This window comes from Eulemur rufifrons, chromosome 24, assembly GCF_041146395.1.
Source record: "Eulemur rufifrons isolate Redbay chromosome 24, OSU_ERuf_1, whole genome shotgun sequence".
Lineage (NCBI taxonomy): Eukaryota > Metazoa > Chordata > Mammalia > Primates > Lemuridae > Eulemur > Eulemur rufifrons.
Window position 1 is genome coordinate 4480732 of NC_091006.1, and position 21377 is coordinate 4502108.

Consider the following 21377-nt stretch of genomic DNA (forward strand, 5'->3'; position numbering starts at 1 on the left):
GAGTTATAGTGCTGTTCAAATTATCTAATTTATATTGGGTGAGTTGCGGTAGTTTGTGCTTTTTGAAGAATTGATCCTTTTCATATAAGAGGTCAACTGTATGTGTGTAGAGTTGTTCGTAGTATTCCCTAATTATCTTTTTCACATCTGCAGGTTTCTGTAGTGAAATCCCTTGTTTCGTTCTTGAGAGTAACAATTTGTCTTCTTTCTTTTTGTGTTTGTAAATCTTGCTAGAGGTTTGTCAATTTTATTGATCTTTTCAGTAAACCAGATATCTCCTTTCTCTATATTTTTCTGTTTTCAGTTTCATTTAGTTCTGCCTTTATATGTATTACATTCTTCCTTATGCTTGCTTTATTTTGCCCTTATTTTTCTATTTCTTTTTCTTTTTTTCTATTTTTCTTTTCTTTCTTCCTTTTTTTTTTGGCGGGGGTGGGGGGGGGGGACAGAGTCTCGTTTGATCACCTTGGTTAGAGTGCAGTGGCGCCATCATAGCTCACTGCAACCTCAAACTCCTGGCTCCTGGGCTCAAGCAATCCTCCTGCCTCAGCCTCCTGAGTAGCTGGGACTACAGGTATGCACCACCGTGCCCGGCTAATTTTTCTCTTTTTAGTAGAGACGGGGTCTCGCTCTTGCTCAGCCTGGTCTCTAACTCCTGAGCTCAAGCCAAGCCATCCCCTTCCCTCGGCCTCCCAGAGTGCTGGGAGTACAGGCGTGAGCCACTGCGTCTGGCTTTTATTTTTCTATTTCCTGAGATGGAATCTTATATTATTGATTTGAGACTCTTCCTCTTTTCTAATGTTAGCATTTAGTGCTATAAATTTCCCTCTTGTGCTTTGGCTGTGTTCCCAAAATTTGGTAAGTTCTATTTTCATTTTCATTCAGTTTAATGCATTTTTTAAAAGGTTCCCTTGAGATTTCCCGTTTGACCCATGGGTTACTTAGAAGTGTGTTGTTTCATTCCCAAGTGTTTGGAGATTTTTCTGTTATCTTTCTGTTATTACCTGCATCTAATTTGATTCCATTGTGGTTATAGAACATACTGTGTATGATGTCAGTTATTTCAGACTTATTGAAGCTTGTTTTATGGCCTTGGATATAGTTTATCTTGGTATATGTGCCATAAGTGCTTGGAGAAAATGTATATTATGCTGTTGTTGCATGGATGAATCTATAAATGTCAATTCGATCCTGTTGGTTTACAATTTTTGAGTTCCTATATATTCTTGCTGACTTTCTGCTTGGTTGTTAAATATTTTCTCTACACACATTGACAACAGAATTAGATAGTGTTATAGTTTTTGCTTTGACTGTCTAACATAATTTAGAAAACTCAAAAGGAGAAGAAAAGTCTATTATATTTACCCATAGGTTTGCTCTTCTGTGTTCTTTCTTCCTGATGTTCCAAGATTCCTTCTTCTTTTTTTTTTTTTTTTTTTTAAATCATTTCCTTTCTGTTTAGAGAATTCCCTTTAGCCGTTCTTTTAGGGTAGGTCTGTGTTGGACAAAAATTCTCTTAGTTTTCTTTCATTTGAGAATGTCTTGACTTCCCCCTCATTCCTGAAGGATATTTTTACTAGATACAGAATTCGGGTTGGCAGTTCCTTTCTTTCAGCACCTGAAAAATACTGTGTCACCTTCTTATGGTCTCCATGGTTTTTGATGAGAAATCCCCTGCCATTTGAATGGTTTCCCTGCTGTAGGTAATGAGTCATTTGTATGAGGTTGCTTTCAAGATTTTTTGTCTCTGCCTCTAGTTTTTAGAAATTTGACTATGTGTCTTGGCGTGGATTTCTTTGGGTTTATCCTGTCTGTGATTTACTCGGCTTCTTAAATCTGTAGATATATGTTGCGTGTGTGTGTGTGTGTGTGTGTGTGTGTTGTCAAATTAAGAAAATTTGTAGCCTTTATTTCTTGGAATTTTTTTAGCCCTAGCTTCTTTCTCCTTTCCTTTTGACACTCCAGTGACACACATGTTAGATCTTTTATTATAGTCACACATGTCCTTGAGGCTCTGTTCATTTTCTTCCAGTCTATTTTCTCTCTGTTGTTCAGAATAAGTAATTTCTATGTTCTATGTTCCATTTCACTGATTCTTTCTTCTATACTCTCCATTCTGCTGTTGAGCCCATCCTTTAAGGTTTTCATTTCACTTATTGTATTTTTTAGTTCTAAAATTTCCATTTGGTTCTTCTTTATATTTCTTTGGGGAGACTTTCTATTTTTTCATTTCAAGTGTGTTTGCAATTGCTCCTTGAAGCATTTTTGCGATGGCTGCTTTAAAATCTCTGTCAGAGGCCAGGCATGGTGGCTCACACCTGTAATCCTAGCACTCTGGGAGGCCGAGGTGGGTGGATCGCTTGAGGTCAGGAGTTCGAGACCAGCCTGAGCAAGAGCGAGACCCCGTCTCTTACTAAAAATAGAAAGAAATTATCTGGCCAACTAAAAATATATATAGAAAAAATTAGCTGGGCATGGTGGCACATGCCTGTAGTCCCAGCTACTCGGGAGGCTGAGACAGGAGGATCGCTTGAGCCCAGGAGTTTGAGGTTGCTGTGAGTTAGGCTGACGCCAGGGCACTCACTCTAGCCCGGGCAACAAAAGCGAGACTCTGTCTCAAAAAAAAAAAAAAAAAAAAAAATCTCTGTCGGATAATTCTAACCTCTGTGTCATCTCGGCGTTTGTGTCTGCTGATTATCTTTTCTCATTCAGTTTGAGAACTTCCTGGGTCTTAGCATGATGAGTGATTTTCGATGGGAGCATGTTAGGTACTATGTTGTAAGGCCCTGGATCTTATTTAAATCTTGTATTTTAGCAGGCCTCCCTTTATGCTGCCCCAGTGAAATGAAGGAGGGGCACTGCCTCGTTATTTCCAGATGGGGGTAAAAGTCCAGGTTGTCCACTCAGCCTTTCCTGACACCTGGGGGAGGGGTGAGGACTCCTTGTTATTGCTGGGCAGGGGTGGGAGTTCAGGTTGCCCACTAAGTATTCACTACCTCCACACTGGCTGGGAGGGGGGATCTCATTACTGTCCCCCATGTGACTTTCACTGACGCCTTGGAGGGGGCTTGTTACCCCTGGGGGGAGGCGAAAGTCCCAACTCTCCACTAGGCCTCCTCTGACACGGCTCCAGTGGGGATGGGCAGGAATGTCTCATGGCTACATCAGGTGGAGGGGGATGTCCAAGCTGCCCATGTGGTCTCCATGATGCTGCAGGGAGGGTGAGCCCAGGGGGCACGAAGGTCCCAGAGCCACACTCCGCCTTCTCTGGCACCTTCTCAGTCCGACCAAGTATGCTGAGTGGCTCAGGGTTCTTTGTTACACCCCAGCCAGGGTGGAAGCCTGGGCTCCCCACTCAGCCTTTGCTGACGGGGTGAGGATGAGGCTGTAGTTTTTTTCTATGGTATTTGGCTGGAGTAGAGCAGTTACTGAGGGAAAGAGTTCTATCCTTCCACCGTGCCCCTTTCTTGGTTCTTGGGCTAGAAAAGCAGAGTTCAGCTGGAACTTTTTTTGTCATTTGTGCTCATTGGCATTTCCAGTTGTGGGCTTCTCTGGTGTCCGATCTGAGCTATGCGAGGCAAAGAGAAAACTCAGGGAAGGCACCACCGTGTCATTCCCCGGGCACCAAGCTCCCTAACTCGTCTGCCAGAAATTCTCTCCACCTTTGTGTCTTTTTATGCTTGTTTTATAAAACAGAGTTTTCAGTGGTACTTAGCAGAAGAAATAGAGAAACGTGTGTCTACTCCATATTTCAAGAATAGCACTGGTTTTTGAAGAAGCTGTTCTTCCCTCTTTCTGTTTCCATCCTATGGCCAGCTGCCGTGGAGTGCAGTGGTATCAGAGCAAAGAGTTCTCGGAAGCTTCCATCGTCACCTGTAGGATTTGCATGGCCTTAACTCCTGCCTGGTTTTGCTCCCGAGACACTCACTGACTAGAAGCCCGATACAAATGCAGAGGTTTCAGTCTCAAAACTTTCCCATTCAGTGACACTTCCCACGAGACGTCTTCTTCTTTCCTGGTATCTGTGCTCTTCCCTCGACCCTTGGGGCTGCCGGAGCGTTGGTGTGAGCCGTCGGATTCCCCGCCATTCATGCCTGTGACACAGGGTAGTGGGAGTGGAAATAACCGCTAGTGGCACTAAACTCCCAATACTTTCAGGTTGACCGGTGCCTTTTCCCCGCACGCCGCCTGGTCTTCTGCGTGGCTGGAGGCATTAGCCTTTCCCGAGAGCCGGGGAGCGGGGGAGTTGTGGAGAAGCCGGCTCTGAAACCGACCAGACACAGAAATCCCATAGCCTGGAACTAAGAACTGACCGTGGATATCCCGGTGTCCCGATGTGACTCCAAGTCCACATGCCCCCGTTGTCTCTCTCCCCCACTCCCCAGACCATGATGCCCCCGGGTCATCTTCAGAGCTGCAGACAGGGGGCGTGGCCAAGGAGGTGACAATCAGTTACTGCACAGGAACGGACTTCCCCTTTCACTCTCAGACGCTGCCAGGGTCCCTGAAGAGGGAAGACACGAGGAAACAGGTAAAAATCATTTTGTTCTTTTTGGCATTCAACAAGCAAGCGTGGAGCAGCTGTTATGTGCCGCGTAATTCCCAGGGCTGGGAACACAGCGAGGGCCTCCCTTTGCCTCTCCCGCCTGTGTTGCGGCAGGTGGTGGACAGACCCCTGTCTTTGAGCATCGCCCTTGCCAGGCTTGGTGAGGGCAGGATGGATGCCCAGGAAGGAAGAGAGGGGTCAGGGGGGTCGGCTTTGAGGTCCTGCACGGCCCTAAGCAGGCCTGTAGCGAGCAGGCTACAGGTGTGGACAGTGTGGCCTTGTCCTGGCTTTGTGCCTAAGGACTACGGTCCCTAGCCTTCACACCCCACCCTGTCTCCTCAGCCTTCCAACTCCCAGGCCTGGGACCCCAATTTCCATGCTCCAGAGACTGCCTGGAGCTCCTTGGGGCGAGTACTAGGCAGCCCTGCTCTGGAGGTGCCCTTTCCCGCTCAGATGACGGTGTGCTTGGGGGGTGCTGGCGGAGGGGCACAGCGGCCCAGCCGCTGGAGCTGCGAATCTTTGCCCCAGGCAACGGAATCTAGTCCTTGCCACAACCCTTGTTTGCCCTTAGGAAACCTTACAGGGATCTCAAAGTGCTCTCAGGATGCTGGCCCTGCAACCCTGCGGAGTTTTCTATGGGAAATGTACAATAGATCCCAGGGCCAAAGAAATATGTGCTAGGTATTGTAGGACTGTATTCTGATCCCTACGTTTGTAGATCTATGATGCAGATACAGCTCATTAAAAGGTTTGAAAAGTTCTGCATGAAAGAATGTTCCTTAACTTTTTAACCCAGCTTTTCTCAAGTGGATGTGACCTTGAAGACCTTGTGTGTGTGACACTGTTAGCGCCTACCGAGCTGACTGTCAGCTCTGCCTGGAGAATAGGCGGCAGCATCAGCCCCTCACTGTATGCCTGGGGACAGATCCCCTTCCTGCTCTGGGCCAGCAGCCTGGAGTCCCCGACACACGATACTGGACACCCAGCAGCCCTCGGCATGAGCCGCGCAGCCTGGGGACATAAACAGACCGAGAGGGGGTGTCGATGCCTGGGAAATGCTGGTGGGTGGGTGGGAGGGGCTCAGGGCTGTGCTGACACCGGAGACACACTCTGCGGTCACATCCTGCAAGCTCCCCAGGGACCAGCACAGAGGGCCGCAACCATGTAAATTGTGACTTAAATTTAACTCTATGTAAATGTAACTCTGTGCAAAAGTCAGGGATGGCGGATGGCGAGCTCATGGCATGGAGAGAGGGAGAGATGGGAAGCAGCTGCAAAGCCTAACCCACAAATAGGTTTTGTTTGACCAGCTCCCTGTATTTTTTTTTTTTTAAAGCAGAACATTTCACATAAAAATTGGGCTTCTTAGTTTTCTTCGAACAGTGGAAGATTAGACAGTGCTGAGCTCGTGTTCCACTTGGCAACAACTGGCTGGAACTGAGACAGAAGCCACCTGTAGGCAAGGCATGGCCTTTGTCCCTACTTGGATGATTTACGTTTACTACCTGGCCCTTAGGGGTATCTGAGTGGGACCCTTGAATCATATTCTCCTAAGACGCTCCAGACCCCTCTAAATGCTCTCCTGGCGTCATACTTTACTATGGTTTTAGAATTATTTTTTTCTTGGTCTTTCAAATCGAAGTTTGACCCTGTCTCTCCCCTGTATAAAAGCTGCAGGGAGAGCTCCAAGTGATCCCATGTCTGGCATGGGAGGCACTCGGTGGTCTGGTGCCACTGAAAGCCTGAGAGCTGGGCAGGAAGTTTATAAAACTATGGATGGATGAATAGATGAGAGGAAGGGAGGCAGGGAGGGAGGAAGGAGGAAAGGAAGGCAGGAATGCTGGGGAGAGAGAGAGGACGCCCCCACGGGGCTCTCGGGCTGAAGGAAAAGGCTCCGTGAGCTTCCAGAAGTCCCCATCCCCACGATGCAACCAGGCCCAGCCCTCCTGGGATGGGGGAAGGGTGGGGGCTCAGTTCAGTGGGTGAAAGGAAACCCATCCAGAGAAGTGAGCACCCAGGTGGCTCAAAGGCCAACTCTTCCCGGCCCAGGCTTCCGCCCAGGCACGACACCATGCGTCTCCTTGGCCCCTGGCTCCTGCTCCTGGGTAAGGACTGTGGCCTGGGCTGGTACTGGGGTTCCGGGATGTCAGTGGGCACTGGAGGGGGAGGAGGGACCTGGGGCGGAGAAGAGTAAAGGTGGGGCGGGTGAGGCAGGCCGTGCGCAGTGCGGGCACAGACACGGGCGCGGATGTGCTTCTTGCTCTCTCTGTGCGCCTCCCTCTCGCTCCTCTACCCTCGCAGGGATTTCTTGATTCCTTTGCAAGCTCTCACGCCCTCCTTCTCAATAACGCTTTCTCATCACTGCGGTGAGTTTCAGAATACTTGGCTTTCTCTGACTCACACAAATGGAGTTTTAGTCACCCCAACACCGTCTACGCCTGGGAGGGGGCCTGCGTCTGGATCCCCTGCAAGTACACGAACCCAAAGTCCGAGGACCTGGAAAACATCACCGTGTACCACAATGCCCAGTACAGCAACATCACCAAGAGCTACAACGGGACCATCCTCTATAGGACCACGAAGATGGAAGAGTCTCCTTCTCAGCAGGAAAGGGTCCGATTCCTGGGAGGCAAAAGAAACAACTGCACCCTGAGCATCGACCGGGTGCACGTAAACGACAGCGGGAAGCTGGGGCTGAGGATGATGTTGAAGAGGGACAGATGGATGGAGGAAATACACCTCAACGTCTCTGGTAAGGCCTCGGGGAGGGTCCCTCTGCCTTGGCAGGGGTGAGGAGGAGGCGGCAAAAACCCAGGTCCTGGAACAGGGGTCAGAAACCACGTTCCCCGCTGAGGTCAGGCAGGGGACACGAGCGGGGAACGCGGGCAGCACGAGAAGAGGCTGTGACAAACTGCAGCATGGGCCACTTGTCCCGCCTGCCCTCCTCTCCTGCCCATGCTGGAATCTGGGTTGCACATTGCCAGATTTTCTGATTTTTCAAAAGAAAATGGAAATCTGGATTTGCAAGTGAAATCTCCCAATGTGTTCATGTTGGTGACAGATTACTATGAACCCTTCAAGGCTAGGTGACACACATGTGGACGTGGCCCGTGAAACACAGGTCTGAGACCTGCACCCTAGAGAGTGTGGTCACTCCGCTCCACAGCCTGTTTCTTCGGTGGACGGTTCTAGAGCAGCCCTGTGTTTGGGGTGAGGGATGCTGTTTCAGACCCTGCAGTCTGAAGGGTGGTCCAGGCGGGGGGAGAGCTGACCCAGGCCCATCCTGCTACAGGAATGCTGTGCTCGGATGTCTCCAACACTGAGGCCATTAAACAAACATGGTTTTGTCATCCGAGCTCAAAAATACATGTTGAACTGAACTGAACTGAACATGTCAAATTCACTTAGGGCTAGCGGGAGGAATGATCTTGCAAACATTTAGAAAGCAAACGTCCGTAAATGAGAATAAAATGAGTACAGAATACAATTCCCAAGGAGGTCCGGTGTCGCCAAGGCCTTTCAGAGAGTATTTCGGCTGAACGAGCATGATTCGTAGTGGAGAAAAGCAGGACTGGAGAGAGGAGGAATGGACCGGCAAGGGCTTCCTGAGGGTTATTTGGGACGGGACGTCTAAAGCCCTGTGTCTGCACCCGTCCTCGCCCCCCAGGCCTCAGGCAAGGCCTCCACTCTTTTTGCAGAAAGGCCTCTTGTACCTCACATCCGGCTCCCTCCAGAAATTCAAGAGTTCCAGGAAGTCACTCTGTCCTGCTGGCTGAATTTCACCTGCTTTGGGTACCGGACCCAATGGCAGTGGTCCCTGGAGGGACCTGTTGACTCCTCGACTTCCATTTCCCCCATGACTGACTTAATCGAGAGTGAGCTCAAGTTCCAGCCACAGTGGCATCACCACGGGAAGAACGTGACATGCCAGCTCTGGAGTGACAGGGAACAGCAGGTGCTTTCCAAGGAGACGGTGCAGCTGGACGTGAAGCGTGAGTCTCCCGGTTGCGCCCGTGGGAAGGATGAAGTCCCTGTCGCCTTCTCCCCAACCCCGCAGTGGGCATGGGCCGCGGGTAACAGGAGCTCACCCAGAAGGCCGGGTAATCAATCTGTGGTCACCCGCAGCAGGGACTGGCCCCCACACAGCCTCTTCCTCCGCCACCGTCCCTCTTGTCAGCCCTGTGTTTCAGAGTCATTGTAGCCTCTCCTTTGGCCGAACACAATAATAATCTTATCCTCAAGCCAGGGCATGATTTGGGGATTATCTGGTTAGGTTTCTTCGTTCTGCCTTGCAGGGAAATTTTTTTCACACTATTATGTTGTGCCTCATTGATTCATTCAATAAATATCTGCTGTGAGCCTAGTGGGGGCCAGGCCTCGTTCTGGCTGCCAGCTGGGGGCAGCGGGGTGGGAAACAGCAGTGAGCCAAGTCCTTGTCCACGCGGAGCGGGCACGGCAGTGAGGGAGACGACAGTGAATGGATTAGCAGAGGGAACCTAGAGCAGACTGTAGGCAGTGACACCTGACTAAGAAAATAAGGCAGGTGAGGGCAGGGCGTGACGGCTGGACACCTCTCCGAGGAAGGGGGGCACTTAGGTTGACTTGGGGAGAGAAGAAATGGGAAGAAGGTTCCGGGAGTGGAAAAGAGCAAGACAAGGCCTGGAGGTGGAACTGGGAGAGCGTGAGAGGAAGCAGGCGAGGTGGCGGGGACGCCGGTGCCTGGGGGCTGCGGAAGGGGGTTGGGATTTGACTGTAAGTGCGGAATCCACTGAATGGCTCCAAGCAAGGACTGAGAGGTCTGGCTGACTGTATTAGGCAGCCTGCCGCTGCGGAAGTGGGAAGGGGGAAGCAGAGAGCCGAGTTAGGAGGCTGAGACAGCCACCTGGGTGAAGGGACCAGCAGGCCACTGCTGTGTCAGAATAGAAGCACTGCCACCTCTCACACTGCCCACCCTCTGAGGACTCCTTGTCCCCTCCCCATGGTCCCTCTGCTCCTCCAGACCTCCCGAAGTTGGAGATCAACGTCAGTCCCCAGGAAGCCACTGTCAAGGAGGGGGAGTCCGTGAGCATGACATGCGAGGTCATCAGCAGCAACCCAGAGCACCGGACCATATCCTGGCTCAAGGATGGGGCCCCGCTGAGCATGCAGGACACAATCACGCTAAATCTGCATGCAGTGACCAGAAACATGAGTGGGAAGTACAGGTGCCAGGCCTCCAGTGACATGGGCACAAACATGTCAAAGGAAGTGGCCCTCGAAGTGCAGTGTGAGCCTCCTCGGAGCTGGGGAGGGGCAGGGAGTTCGTGCGGGTGGATCCAGGGCCCCAAAAAATGAGCAGCGGGGGCTCTCGTGGTCGGAGCGCTCACCTCACCTCCCCACTTGCCTCTGCCCCTTCTTCCAGATGCTCCAGAACCTTCCATAGTTCAGATCCTCCAGTCACCAGTTATTGAGGGAAAAACAGTAGAGCTGATGTGTACATCACTGGCCAATCCTCCTCCGACAAATTACACCTGGTATCACGATGGGAAAGAAGTGCTGGGAAAAACAGAAAAGACATTGCAGATCCTAGAAGTCCTCCTCTCACACGCTGGGACTTACTCCTGCTTGGCAGAAAATATCCTTGGCGTTGGCCAGACTGGCCGGGGAGCTGAGCTGGATGTCCAGTGTGAGTAGCCACAGAGCCTCCGGTTCCAGGGAGAGGAGGCGAAAGCGGGGGAAGGAGGAAGGCAGACGGGGGCGCAGGGAGTTCCTCGGCCAGGAATGAAGCGCAGGCAGAAGCCAGGGTCGCCTGAGATGGAAGCTTCCTGGGGCAGGGGCTTCCTTGCTGTTCACAGGTGTATTCCCGGCACCTAGACCAGGGCCTGGCTCGTGGCAGGTGCTCAGCAGATGCTTGTTGAATGAATGAACTGCAAGACTCCAGGGCTCTGTGGGGGACGCAGCGGCTGAGTCCCAGAAGAGGTCCTGAAGTTTTTGAGGAGAACCGGGACAAACCCAGTGAATCTTGTCACTGGGTGGAGGCCAGGACAAAGGGAACCCGTAGGCTTGATCCTGGGACCCCCAGATGTCACAGGTGCTGACGGAGATGCCCAGATCCTGAACATCCAGACAGCTGGATATACAGGAGCAGCAGCAGCAGCGATGACTGAGTGTCTTCTATACGCCACACTCTGCTCTAGGGCATCATCTCCTTTCACCCTTGTAGCGATTGCACGAGGTTAGGTCCTCTCCAGACCCCACTGGACAGCCGAGTAAACCGCGGCCTGCAGCCCGTGGCCTTGTGGGTCTAAGTGGCTGGGTCTGGCAGTCTGTCCCCGGCGCTGCTCTTTGAGCTGCTGTGCCATCCTGCCTCAAACCACAGCCAGGGCAGGGCTTCCACCCTCACACCGATGCAGGAGGGAGGCACCAGCCTCCTTTGATGAATTCGGGAACTCTGAGAATGCAGGGGGGCGGTGGCGGAGGCAGGAGCAGGAAGGGAAGGGTATACTGGACAAGCTGGCTTTTCTTCACTCACCCATCTGGTTTTCTCCTAGATGCCCCCAAGAATGTGACCGCAGTGATTCAAAACTCCACACCGATTCGAGAAGGCGACCGCGTGACCCTTTCCTGCAACTACAATTCCAGTAACCCTAGAGTCACCCGGTACCAATGGAGTCCTCAGGGCTCCTGGGCCCAGCAGTTGCCTGGGCTGCTGGTGATTCAGAAAGTCGCCTGGGATGACAAGACCATCACCTGCGCAGCCTGCAACAGCTGGTGCTCGTGGGCGCCCCCTGTCGACCTGAACGTCCACTGTGAGTTCCCCGACTGGGCAGGCGAATCTGGGGAGTGGCCCAGCTGGGACATGGGGATCAAAGGGCGAGGAGAATGGAGCCTGGACCAGCTTCTTTGACGGAATTGAGGGATGAGAGCCAGGCCTCAGGGCCAAGGGGAGAGGAAGCCCTGGGGACAGCAAGAGGGACAGGGAGCTGGGAGGTCAGCCTGAGGCCCTTGCCCTCCAGATGCCCCCAGAGATGTGAGGGTCCTGCAGACCAACCCCCGGCCCGAGATTCACTCTGGACACCGGGTCGTTCTCCAATGTGACTTCTCAAGCAGTCGCCCTGGAGAAGTCCACTTCATCTGGAAGAAAAATGGAAGCTTTCTGGGGAAAGGAAGAGAACTCAGCTTTAACTCCGTCTCCCCGGAAGATGCTGGCAATTACAGCTGCTCGGTCAGCAACTCCGTAGGACAGACTGCGTCTGAGGCGTGGGGGCTCCAAGTGCTGTGTGAGTGGCCGGTGCTGGAGGCTGGCGGGGCAGAAAAGGGCAGGGGACCGGCTGCCTGATCCTGACTTTGTTTCCCCTTGCAGATGCACCCAGGAGGCTGTGGGTGTCCGTGACCCCAGGAGACAGCGTGATGGAGGGGGAGAAGGCAGCGCTGACATGCGAGAGCGATGCCAACCCTCCCGTCTCCCGGTATGCCTGGTTTGACTGGAATAACCAGAACCTTCACCACGACGGCCGCACGCTGAGGCTGGACCCCGTGAAGGTCCAGCACTCGGGCGCCTACCGGTGCCGCGGCTCCAGCCGGCTGGGCGCGGGCGAGTCGCCTCCCAGCACCCTGACCGTCTACTGTAAGGCCCTGCCCCTCCCCGGCCCCCCGGGCTCCCTCTTCCTACCTCCCCTCTGTCCCTCCCGACCCTCTAGGGCTCCCTCGCAGGCCGGGTCTCTCTCTGTCTCTCTGTCTCACCCTTGACAGCCTCATTTTTATCTTTTGAGATTTTAGTGGTTTTTTAAAAAGATAATACAAGCACATGGTAGAACAATATTTTAAAGCACAAAAGGGTAACCAGTGGAAACAAACGCCTATCACCCTTGATCTCGGAGAACCCTCGTCCCCTCCCTAGAGGGGACGCAGTCATGGGGGCAGTCACGCCAGCTCCTCCGGGGCCTGCTACGCATGCGCGGTGCCTGTAGCCGGGTCCGCGTCCCACACCCTTCTCTGACACCGACGCCAGCAGAGCTCACACTCTGCCCCGGACTTTTCTTTGTTCTGGGTAATGATACCACGTGGAGATTGTTCTGGCTGTGTGTATACAGAGTATCTAAAGAGTCTGGAAACGTAGGGGAGATATTTAATCTATTTTTTCTACTGTTGAGATTAATGATCGGAGCTGTGGCTTTAAAGTTAGAGAATCATCACCCGAGAAGCCAGGGGGCGACAGGAAAGCCTCCCGAGGAAATATGGAGGAAATATGGAAATGTAACAGACACACTATACAGAATCCCTGTTCCCTGAGTCTCCACTTTTCACACACCCAGAAAAATCTCGATTTTTCTCAGGGCCGCATTGTGCCCCCTTGTGTGAATGTCGCATGCCTTCTGCCCGGGGCGCTTCAAGGCCGAGGTGTGCAAGGACGGTGGTGAGATCAGTTCCCATGCGGAACTGCTGGGTCAAAGCCAGTCCCCACAGTGTGACCAAACTGCGCTGAAAGTTGCGCCCATGTACCAGGGTGTGGGTCACAGGCCGCACAGGGCAGGAAGGCAGGAGCCGCTCAGGAGACAGAGCAAGCCCTAGGGGGCAGGGGCCGGCTTCTCCCTCCTTCCTGCCCCCCTCTCCCACGCATGGAGGCAAAGACACGTGGGCGAGAAGGGGCTGGACACAGAGAGAAGTCGAGGTGCCTTCCAGGCCAGAGCTGCCCCTTAACTGATCGAGTCTCTCTCCTTTCTCCACCAGACAGCCCGGAGACCATCGGCAGGCGGGTGGCCGTGGTCCTCGGGCTCTGCCTGGCTGTCCTCATCCTGGTCATCTTCGGGGTCAAGTTTTGGCAGAGGTGAGCTCCTCATGCTGCCCAGTCCCCGCACTGTCCCCTGGCTGAACGCGAGTTTCTGGGTGCTCGATTCTGAAGCCTGCAGCCTGCAGAATCCATGGGGTCCCGTTCCCGTTCCCTGGACCCTCACTGACGTGCCTTTTTTTCTTAGCTGGAAGAGGACCCGCAGCCAGCAGGGGCTTCAGGAAAATTCCAGTGGTCAGAGTTTCTTTGTGAGGAATAAAAAGGTAGGATGGAGAAGATCGAATGCAGGGCAGACCGTGATGTCAGGAGGAGAACCGAGGTGAAGGAGGCTGCAGAGGCCTCTGGGGAGATCGGGGCTGCCAGAGGCCGGGGGAAGGGACTCGGGCTGGGGAAAGAGCGCTCAGGGCTTCAACCTTTTCTCCCCCCCAGATGAGAAGGGCCCCCCTCTCTGAAGGCTCCCACGCCATGGGATGCTGCAACCCGGTAATGGAAGATGGCATTAGCTATGCTGCCTTGCGCTTTCCCGAGACCAACACACCAGGAACTGGGTACTGAGGGTCCTGGGAGGGTGACCCGCCTGCCCTACCCGGCGCCAGGCACCACCGTATACTCATTACCTCATTCCTGCTCCCCGACAACCCTCTGGGTGGATGACAGTCTCTGAAATTGAACGTGCTTTTCCCAGTCAGGGGCGTGTATACCCAGAGTTGGTCTTTATCACAAAGATCAAGACCTCGGGATAGAGGCCTCTGCTCATGTGCTCGGCCCCGGGGTTTGTTTTTGTTTTTGTTTTTGTTTTTTGAGACAGAGTCTCACTCTGCTGCCCAGGCTAGAGTGCCGTGGGGTCAGCCTAGCTCACAGCAACCTCAAACTCCTGGGCTCAAGCAATCCTTCTGCCTCAGCCTCCTGAGTAGCTGGGACTACAAGCACGTGCCACCATGTTCGGCTAATTTTTTCTATATATATTTTTAGCTCTCCATATAATTTCTTTCTGTTTTTAGTAGAGACGGGATCTCACTCTTGCTCAGGCTGGTCTCGAACTCCTGAGCTCAAACGATCCACCCGCCTCGGCCTCCCAGAGTGCTAGGATTACAGGCGTGAGCCACCGCGCCTGGCCGTGCCTCCCCTTTTTAGTGAGCACTGGGCACTCTGGACCCAGCAGGTTGCTCTTACGTAAGGCGCGGAGGTTGGGGTGCTGTTGAGGGGCTGAGGGAGTCAGGAGGAAGAGAAGAGTTCACGGGAAATGCTTCTTTGTGGTCATCCATCTGCACCCCGCCCCCCAGAGATGCAGAGACCTCAGGGATGCAGGGGCTTCGCCAAGACAGCAGTGACATGGTCACTTACTCCGTGGTGCAGAAGCGCCGAGTGGTAAGAGGGCAGAGCTGTGGGAGGTGGGGGCAGTGGTGGGGGGAGCCTCGGTCCTGCCCACGGGAAGGGCTTGGGTACACTGGTGTGGAAAGGCTGGGTGGTGGCGGGGGACGGTTGCTCAGGCATAGGTGGGCGGAGCCAGGGCAGGCACCTCCGAGTCTTGGATGCCGCCACGACCAGGTTCTGGACAAGAGGACTCCCACGCGGGCTTTTGGGCTACCAGGTGGAGCCAAGGAGGGGGGTGGGGGAGGGTGGGACCTCGAGGCCAAGCTCCCCACCACGTGGCTTCCTCAGGGCGACTACGAGAACGTGGCTCCGGATTCTCCAGAGGACGAGGGGATTCACTACTCGGAGCTGATTCAGTTTGGGGCTGGGGAGCGGCCTCGGGTCCAGGAGGATGTGGAGTACGTGACCCTCAAGCCCTGAGGGCTGCGGGCTGTGGTGGAGGCGCCGGGGCAGCAGGGGCCAGGAAACCCCAGGGCCTCCCGGCCACCGCTGCTCAGCTGCTGCCACGTGACCTCCTCCGCACCCCCACCCCGTCCTCTCCCCCACACTCACTGTGGAGGACCTTGTTCCTGGCCCAGAGACAATCTGTTCAGCACTGGTAACCCCAGCCCTCCAAAGGGCCTGTCCCTGGTCTTTTCCCAGTGTCCTTCCTGCCCAGGAACTCAGGCAAACACCTGCCCCCACCCAGCCATCTGCCACCATCCACCCCTCTCCAGCCCTACCCCCAGCTGGCTGTGTCCCTGCCGGGATCAACTTGTCATCATTTTTCCTTCTTCCCGTCCCTATCCCTGTGGCCCCTCCCCGGCTCTGACATCCCTACTCCCTAATTTCAAGCCCAATTTCTGCATCTGGAGAAAAGCCCGGGAGAGGACAGAAATGGGGTAGACAGAGGCACTGTCCTGAGCTGGCTACTGCTCTAGAAACATGTCGCCGTGTCAGCAAGGCATCCTGTGGGAGGGATGGCACTGCCGCGGCCCCCACCCCCAGGGCTCCCGGGGCCTGAGACTGGCAGTGGTGTGATACACGTGTACCGGCCAGAGGACTGCACAATAAAAATGGCTCAGATGCCACTTCAAAGGACCAAAGAGCTCCTTCCGGTCTGTGAGTCAGAGCACAGAGGGGAAGATGGGGAAGGCAGCGTGGGGGCGCGGGGAGGAAGAAAAGGAGTCCCAGCGATCTTCTGATTAACTCAGCAGATTGGAGGGTCCGCTGTCTTGTTAGGAAAAGTGCGAGAGCTCCGCAGGCAGACAAGCATGAGTTTGACCTTGGCCCTTCTATCCAACTAGCCGGGTGACCTTGGGCAGAGTTCACCAACTCCCCCCAAGCCTCAGTTTCTTCACCTGTGAAATGGAGACACCACTACCTACCATGCAGGTGGTTCAGGATAAGAAGTGTGGAATGATTTTATCTATGCTGGGGCTATAACATAAGAAGCCTAGCACAGAAGCCAAAAGTCCCTAAAAAACCAAATTCCCACCACCTTTTATTTGCATTTCTCGAAGAATGTAAAAGGGGAAGCCGATTCAACACTCATAGCTATTCTCAAGAATGAACCTACCAAGCTCTTTCACAACCCACAGCTGCTTAAAAAAACGTCTCGAAGGCCACCGGCCGTGAGAAACCTCACAGCTTTCTGTCGTTCGCTGCCCTCCCGGCCAGTTGCCTGTTACCTTCACCGATTCAGACTTGCCGGTTAGTTTGATCTTTCACCCAGTCACCTGCTTCTGCCAAGGGCTAAGTCGCTCTCCTCCTAGGGCAGAAACCTGCGATTAACCAGTCGCCAAGGTGAGGAACATACGGTTCCCGGCACACGGCAAGTGTCCCCAAAGTGCCACCTTCCTTTGTCATGTCTGCTCCATACAAGAATGGCAACTCCTGCAACTGTGGCAGAGTGAGGCACCGATTTACCCGCCAATCCACTTGGTCCCCAGTTTGATTTCTTGTGAGCACCATTAACTTTTCTGGAGGAAGGTGAAACTTCGAGAATGGTTTATGAGAGAGACGGGGAGAGTTTTGTGGTTTCTGTACCCAAAACGAGGTTCGCTGTCTTTCAGCCATTCCTCCGTTCATTGCGCAAACACTTACTGAGCGCCTGCTGGTGCATCCACACACGGCCAGCTGTTGGGGCAGAAAAAAGATAAGACGCAGTTCCGATCTTGGGGATCTCTAGTTCTGTCTGGGGCCCCCAAGGGTTTTCAGGACAGGGGCCCCTCCAGGGAGCTGAAGGCAGCCCTGAGCCTGATGGGCGTGGTGCAGTTTCCCGGCAAGCGTCAAGTGCCTTCTCATCCTGTCCCTCCCTGCCCCCAGCTGCTGACATAAACCCACTTCATGACCGATTGACCACGAGACGTGGCTGCCAGCAGGCATTGCTGAGGCGTGATGAGCAGGTGGCCAGGAAGCGCAGAGGCAGCCTCCCCCCGCCCCAGAGCTCACTGCCCTCCCAGGGCCCAAGCCATCTGCCATTCACTGGGCTGCCTGAGCACCTACTACGCAACAGGCAGTGGACGACACAGACTGAAATCTTTGCCGCCTAAGGCCAGCGTTCTAGCAGAGGAGCTGGCAAACACGATGTCACAGAATCACAGGTGTTCTGAGTAAATACAGAGGAGCAAAGTGTTAGTTCGGATGGAGGGATCAAGGAAGGCCCTCTGAGGAGATGACAGGTGACGTTGGGCAGAGACCTGATCTGCTGGGAAGGTGTCACAGCAGGGAGCCTTGAAGACCTGTCTCCCCGGAGTGGCCTTCCTTTCCATTCATTCTCAGTTCTGTCACTTTCTCAGTGTTTCCCAAAGACAAAACACGCAACAACAGGCAGCAAGTTCTTGTGTATTCACAGAGAGGCGCTGTGCCACACGTGCAGGCCTTGGAAAGCAGGCAAACGAGAAGCCATTTAGTGACTTTTCCTCCAGGTAGGAAAAGGAATGAGATCATTTTGTTGGAGAGGTTGTTAATATGCTGGGAATCCCGTGCTGTTTCCACCTCAAACAGCTTCCAGGAGGTTCTCATGGGTGACTTGGAATTCCGAAGGGGCATCGCAGTCTGGTGACGGATGCACACACCTGAGGTAGCAGAGAGAGAGAGAGAGAGAGAGACAGAGAAGCAGACAGACAGACAGACACAGGCACAGAGATGGAGCATCACAGAGACAGGGAGTTTCTTTCCCACTGGCAGATGTGGGCCGCATCTGAGAGAGGGCCAGCTAGGAGCTATCTGAAATCTGGCTTAGGAGGTCTCCTGGAAGGGCCAGGTGACCCCGACGGGGAGGAGAATGGCCGGCCGGATGCCCAGGGCCGAGAGGAGGAAACTGAGCTTGGGGCACACGTCACCTGTGCCTCAGGGAGTGCCGCCCTGCATCCCCACGCGGGGAGGAATGGCCCGGACATCTGCGCCGCCCGAGAGAGACAGAGGGGAGTAACAGCCTGGTCACTCCAGTGCGGGCCAAATGAGACTTTGCTTGTCCCTTGCCTGTTCCCGTCCCCCCTCCTACTGCCAACACTGAAAAGGCCAGAAACCACCATCATGGAGCTAGACAGGAGAAGAGAGGGAGATTAGGGGGCCCCCTCCCCACAAAATGTGCCTGCAGCCTGTGCGAGCTGCACCTCGGAGTGACTGCCATGCGGAGATGGCTGGGGTGACCACAGTCACTGGGGTACTCTTCGTGTCCAGGAGTTCGCCGGTAGGACACCGCCTGCCCCGGACTTCATCCCGGAGTAGGGAAGGCCTGGCCCCCAGCAGAGAGTGCAGTGGGGAGGGGACAAAGCCATGGCCTGGCTGTACCCCACAAACCCTGCTCCTTCTGGTACTGGCTCTATACACGCCTCAACCCGCCCAGACCAAACCCAGACTTCTCTCCTTGCCCCCTTCTGTGTCCCTGTCACCTTCTTGGCCCCTCACCTCCTCCCATGCAGCCTCAGCTCCAGCCCGGACGCCCCATTAGCTGCTCACCCGAGCTGTGAGCCTCAGGCTAATGGCCCTGCCCCCCTTCTCTCCCTTCCGGCTCACTGCTCAACCCGGGCATCCTCCGGCAGCTCAGCGAGGGGCACTTCTGAGCCTCAGAGACATCTGGCAGCGCCAAGAGGTGAGTCCCTCTTTCTGCGGCTCCTCTCCACACTGATGACAACTCCCCAGGCCCCGGAGCCCCTGTCCGGGTGGCCCCTGGGGCTGCCAAGGTCATGTCCATGACCCTGAGGGCACCCGGCTTACCCTTGGGCTCTCCCCTGGGAGACCCCCTTTGCCTGCCCCTTGCCGCAGCCCCCATCACATCCAAACCCCAACTGCTCCTCCCTGCCCTGCAGGCTTTCCTCTGTGGGGAGCGGCTCCTTCTCTTGCCAGGGAACTGGGGACAGGGGATTGAACTCGGGGGTCTACCTACCATTCCCAGGAGAAACACGGACTGTCGGGCTCAGCCCTGTTCTCCGTTCCCTCCACCCCTTCTCCCTGCAGGGTCTCAGAAATCGGGAGGCCTCCCCTCTTCTGGGACCTTGGTGGCTGAGTTTTGTCTTCTCCATTATCCCGCAGGTGCTCTCTTCCTCTTGGCAGGGGACCTGGTGGACAGACCGCAGGGGACCGAGGACCAGCAGTGCTCGCCTCCCATGCAGGCTCTACTGCTGCCTGGGGGCTGGTCCTCCCATGCACGTCCGTTCCAACTGACTCACTCCATGGCTCCTGCTACTCAGAGCGGGGCTGAGATCCGCGTGTGAGCCCAGGAGCCCCTCCGCTCGGGCGGAGATCTGAGCACAGAAGCCAGCTGGGCTGGGAGCCAGAAGACCAGCGCCGGCCCCATGCACCTGCCGCCGCAGCTCGCCTTCGCCCTGTACGCGGTGGCCTTCGCGCTGGGCGTCCCGCTCAACGCCCTGGCCATCCGCGGCGCCGCGGCCCACGCGCGGCTGCGCCTCACGCCCAGCCTGGTCTACGCCCTGCACCTGGGCTGCTCGGACCTGCTGCTGGCCGTCTCCCTGCCGCTGAAGGCGGCGGAGGCCCTGGCCTCGGGAACCTGGCCGCTGCCCGTGCTGCTCTGTCCCGCCTTCGCGGTGGCCCACTTCGCGCCGCTCTACGCGGGCGGGGGCTTCCTGGCCGCGCTCAGCGCCGGCCGCTACCTGGGCGCGGCCTTTCCCCTGGGCTACCAGGCCATCCGGAGGCCGCGCTACTCCTGGGGTGTGTGTGTGGCCATATGGGCCCTCGTCCTCTGTCACCTGGGCCTGGTCTTTGGGTTGGAGGCGCCGGGAGGCTGGCTGGGCATCAGCACACCAGTCAACGGCTCTCCCGTCTGCCTGGAGGCCTGGGATCCAGCCTCAGCCGGCCCGGCCCGCCTCAGCCTCTCGCTCCTGCTCTTTTTTCTGCCCTTGACCATCGCGGCCTTCTCCTATGTGGGCTGCCTCTGGGCACTGGCTCACTCAGGCCTGAGCCACAGAAGGAAGCTGAGGGCCGCCTGGGTGGCCGGCGGGGCCCTGCTCACGCTGCTGTTCTGCTTAGGGCCCTACAATGCCTCCAACGTGGCCGGCTTCCTGAACCCCGACGTGGGAGGCCACTGGCGGAAGCTGGGGCTCATCACAGGTGCCTGGAGTGTCGTGCTCAATCCACTGGTGACCGGTTACTTGGGAAGCGGTCCCGGCGTGGGGACAGTATGTGCAGCAAGAATGCAGGGAGGAATGTCTCAGAAGTAGCAGCCCCTGCTGCAGGAAAGGAGCACAGAGCAGGAGAGGCTGGTGGCTTCTCCGGGCCCCTGGTGGGGGCTGCTGCAGAGGAACTGCAGGGCTGCCTTGCCCTGGGGCACCCGTGGAGCCACTCGTGGAAGGAGCTCAGCCTGGCGAGGCAGCGTCCCCAGCCGGGGAGAAGAATGGAGGCCGGGAGCCCTGCCGCAGGGGAAGGTAAGCTCTCCTCCTGGCCTCGGCCTCTCCCCTCCACATGTCCTTACCTGCCTGTGGGCAGAGGCTCTGTGCTCGGAAGAAGGAGAGAAGTCGGTTTTTCATCTAGAGGAACTGCCGCTCCCATGATGCACTTTAGGAAATGCTACTCAGAAGTCATTTGAGGGAAAAACCTAAAGCGGAAGGCAAGATAATGACGCTGTCATACTATTTTGCACTCACAAGGGGGCAGCATTAGAGCTGTGCACCGGGAGTTGGTAGGAAAAGATGGTTCTGCCGGGGGAGAGCAAGTACAGGCAAAACCAGCAGTAGCCGCGGAAACGCACAGTTGACCCTTGAATGGCGCGGGCAGGGGCAGGGGCGGGTAGGGGCACCGATGCCCACACAGTGGAAAATCTGTGCATAACTTTTTTTTCAAAGAGCACCCATAATGATAAGTATAACTTTTGACTCCCCCCAAAATTTTTTAACTACTAATAGACTACTGTTGGCTGGAAGCCTTACTGATTAACATAAAGTCAATACGTATTTTGTATGTTATATGTACTATATGCCATTTTCTTACAATAAAGTAAGCTAGAGAAAATAAAATGGTTTTTTGGGGTTTTTTTGAGACAGAGTCTTGCTCTGTTGCCCAGGCTAGAATGCCGTGGCGTCAGCCTAGCTCACAGCAACCTCAAACTCCTGGGCTCAAGCGATCCTCCTGCCTCAGCCTTCTGAGTAGCAGGGACTACAGACATGGGCCACCATGCCCGGCTAATTTTTCTATATATATTTTTAGCTGTCCAGCTAATTTCTTTCTATTTTTGTAGAGACAATGTCTCGC

General features: G+C 54.9%; 2 protein-coding genes across 2 annotated transcripts; both read left to right on the top strand.

Moving 5' to 3' along the window:
- Positions 1-4520: 4520 nt before the first annotated feature.
- CD22 (CD22 molecule) lies at positions 4521-15152 on the top strand. Its single transcript, XM_069457535.1, has 14 exons — positions 4521-4531; positions 6596-6651; positions 6924-7298; positions 8245-8538; positions 9546-9812; positions 9948-10211; positions 11077-11334; positions 11542-11805; positions 11889-12152; positions 13256-13352; positions 13501-13576; positions 13743-13861; positions 14597-14681; positions 14976-15152. The coding sequence occupies exons 2-14, from the start codon at positions 6618-6620 to the stop codon at positions 15105-15107; spliced, it is 2529 nt and encodes an 842-aa protein (XP_069313636.1). The 5' UTR covers positions 4521-4531; positions 6596-6617; the 3' UTR covers positions 15108-15152.
- Positions 15153-19468: 4316 nt separating this feature from the next.
- On the top strand, positions 19469-20350 carry FFAR1 (free fatty acid receptor 1). Its single transcript, XM_069458210.1, has one exon. The coding sequence runs from the start codon at positions 19469-19471 to the stop codon at positions 20348-20350; it is 882 nt and encodes a 293-aa protein (XP_069314311.1).
- Positions 20351-21377: the final 1027 nt, after the last annotated feature.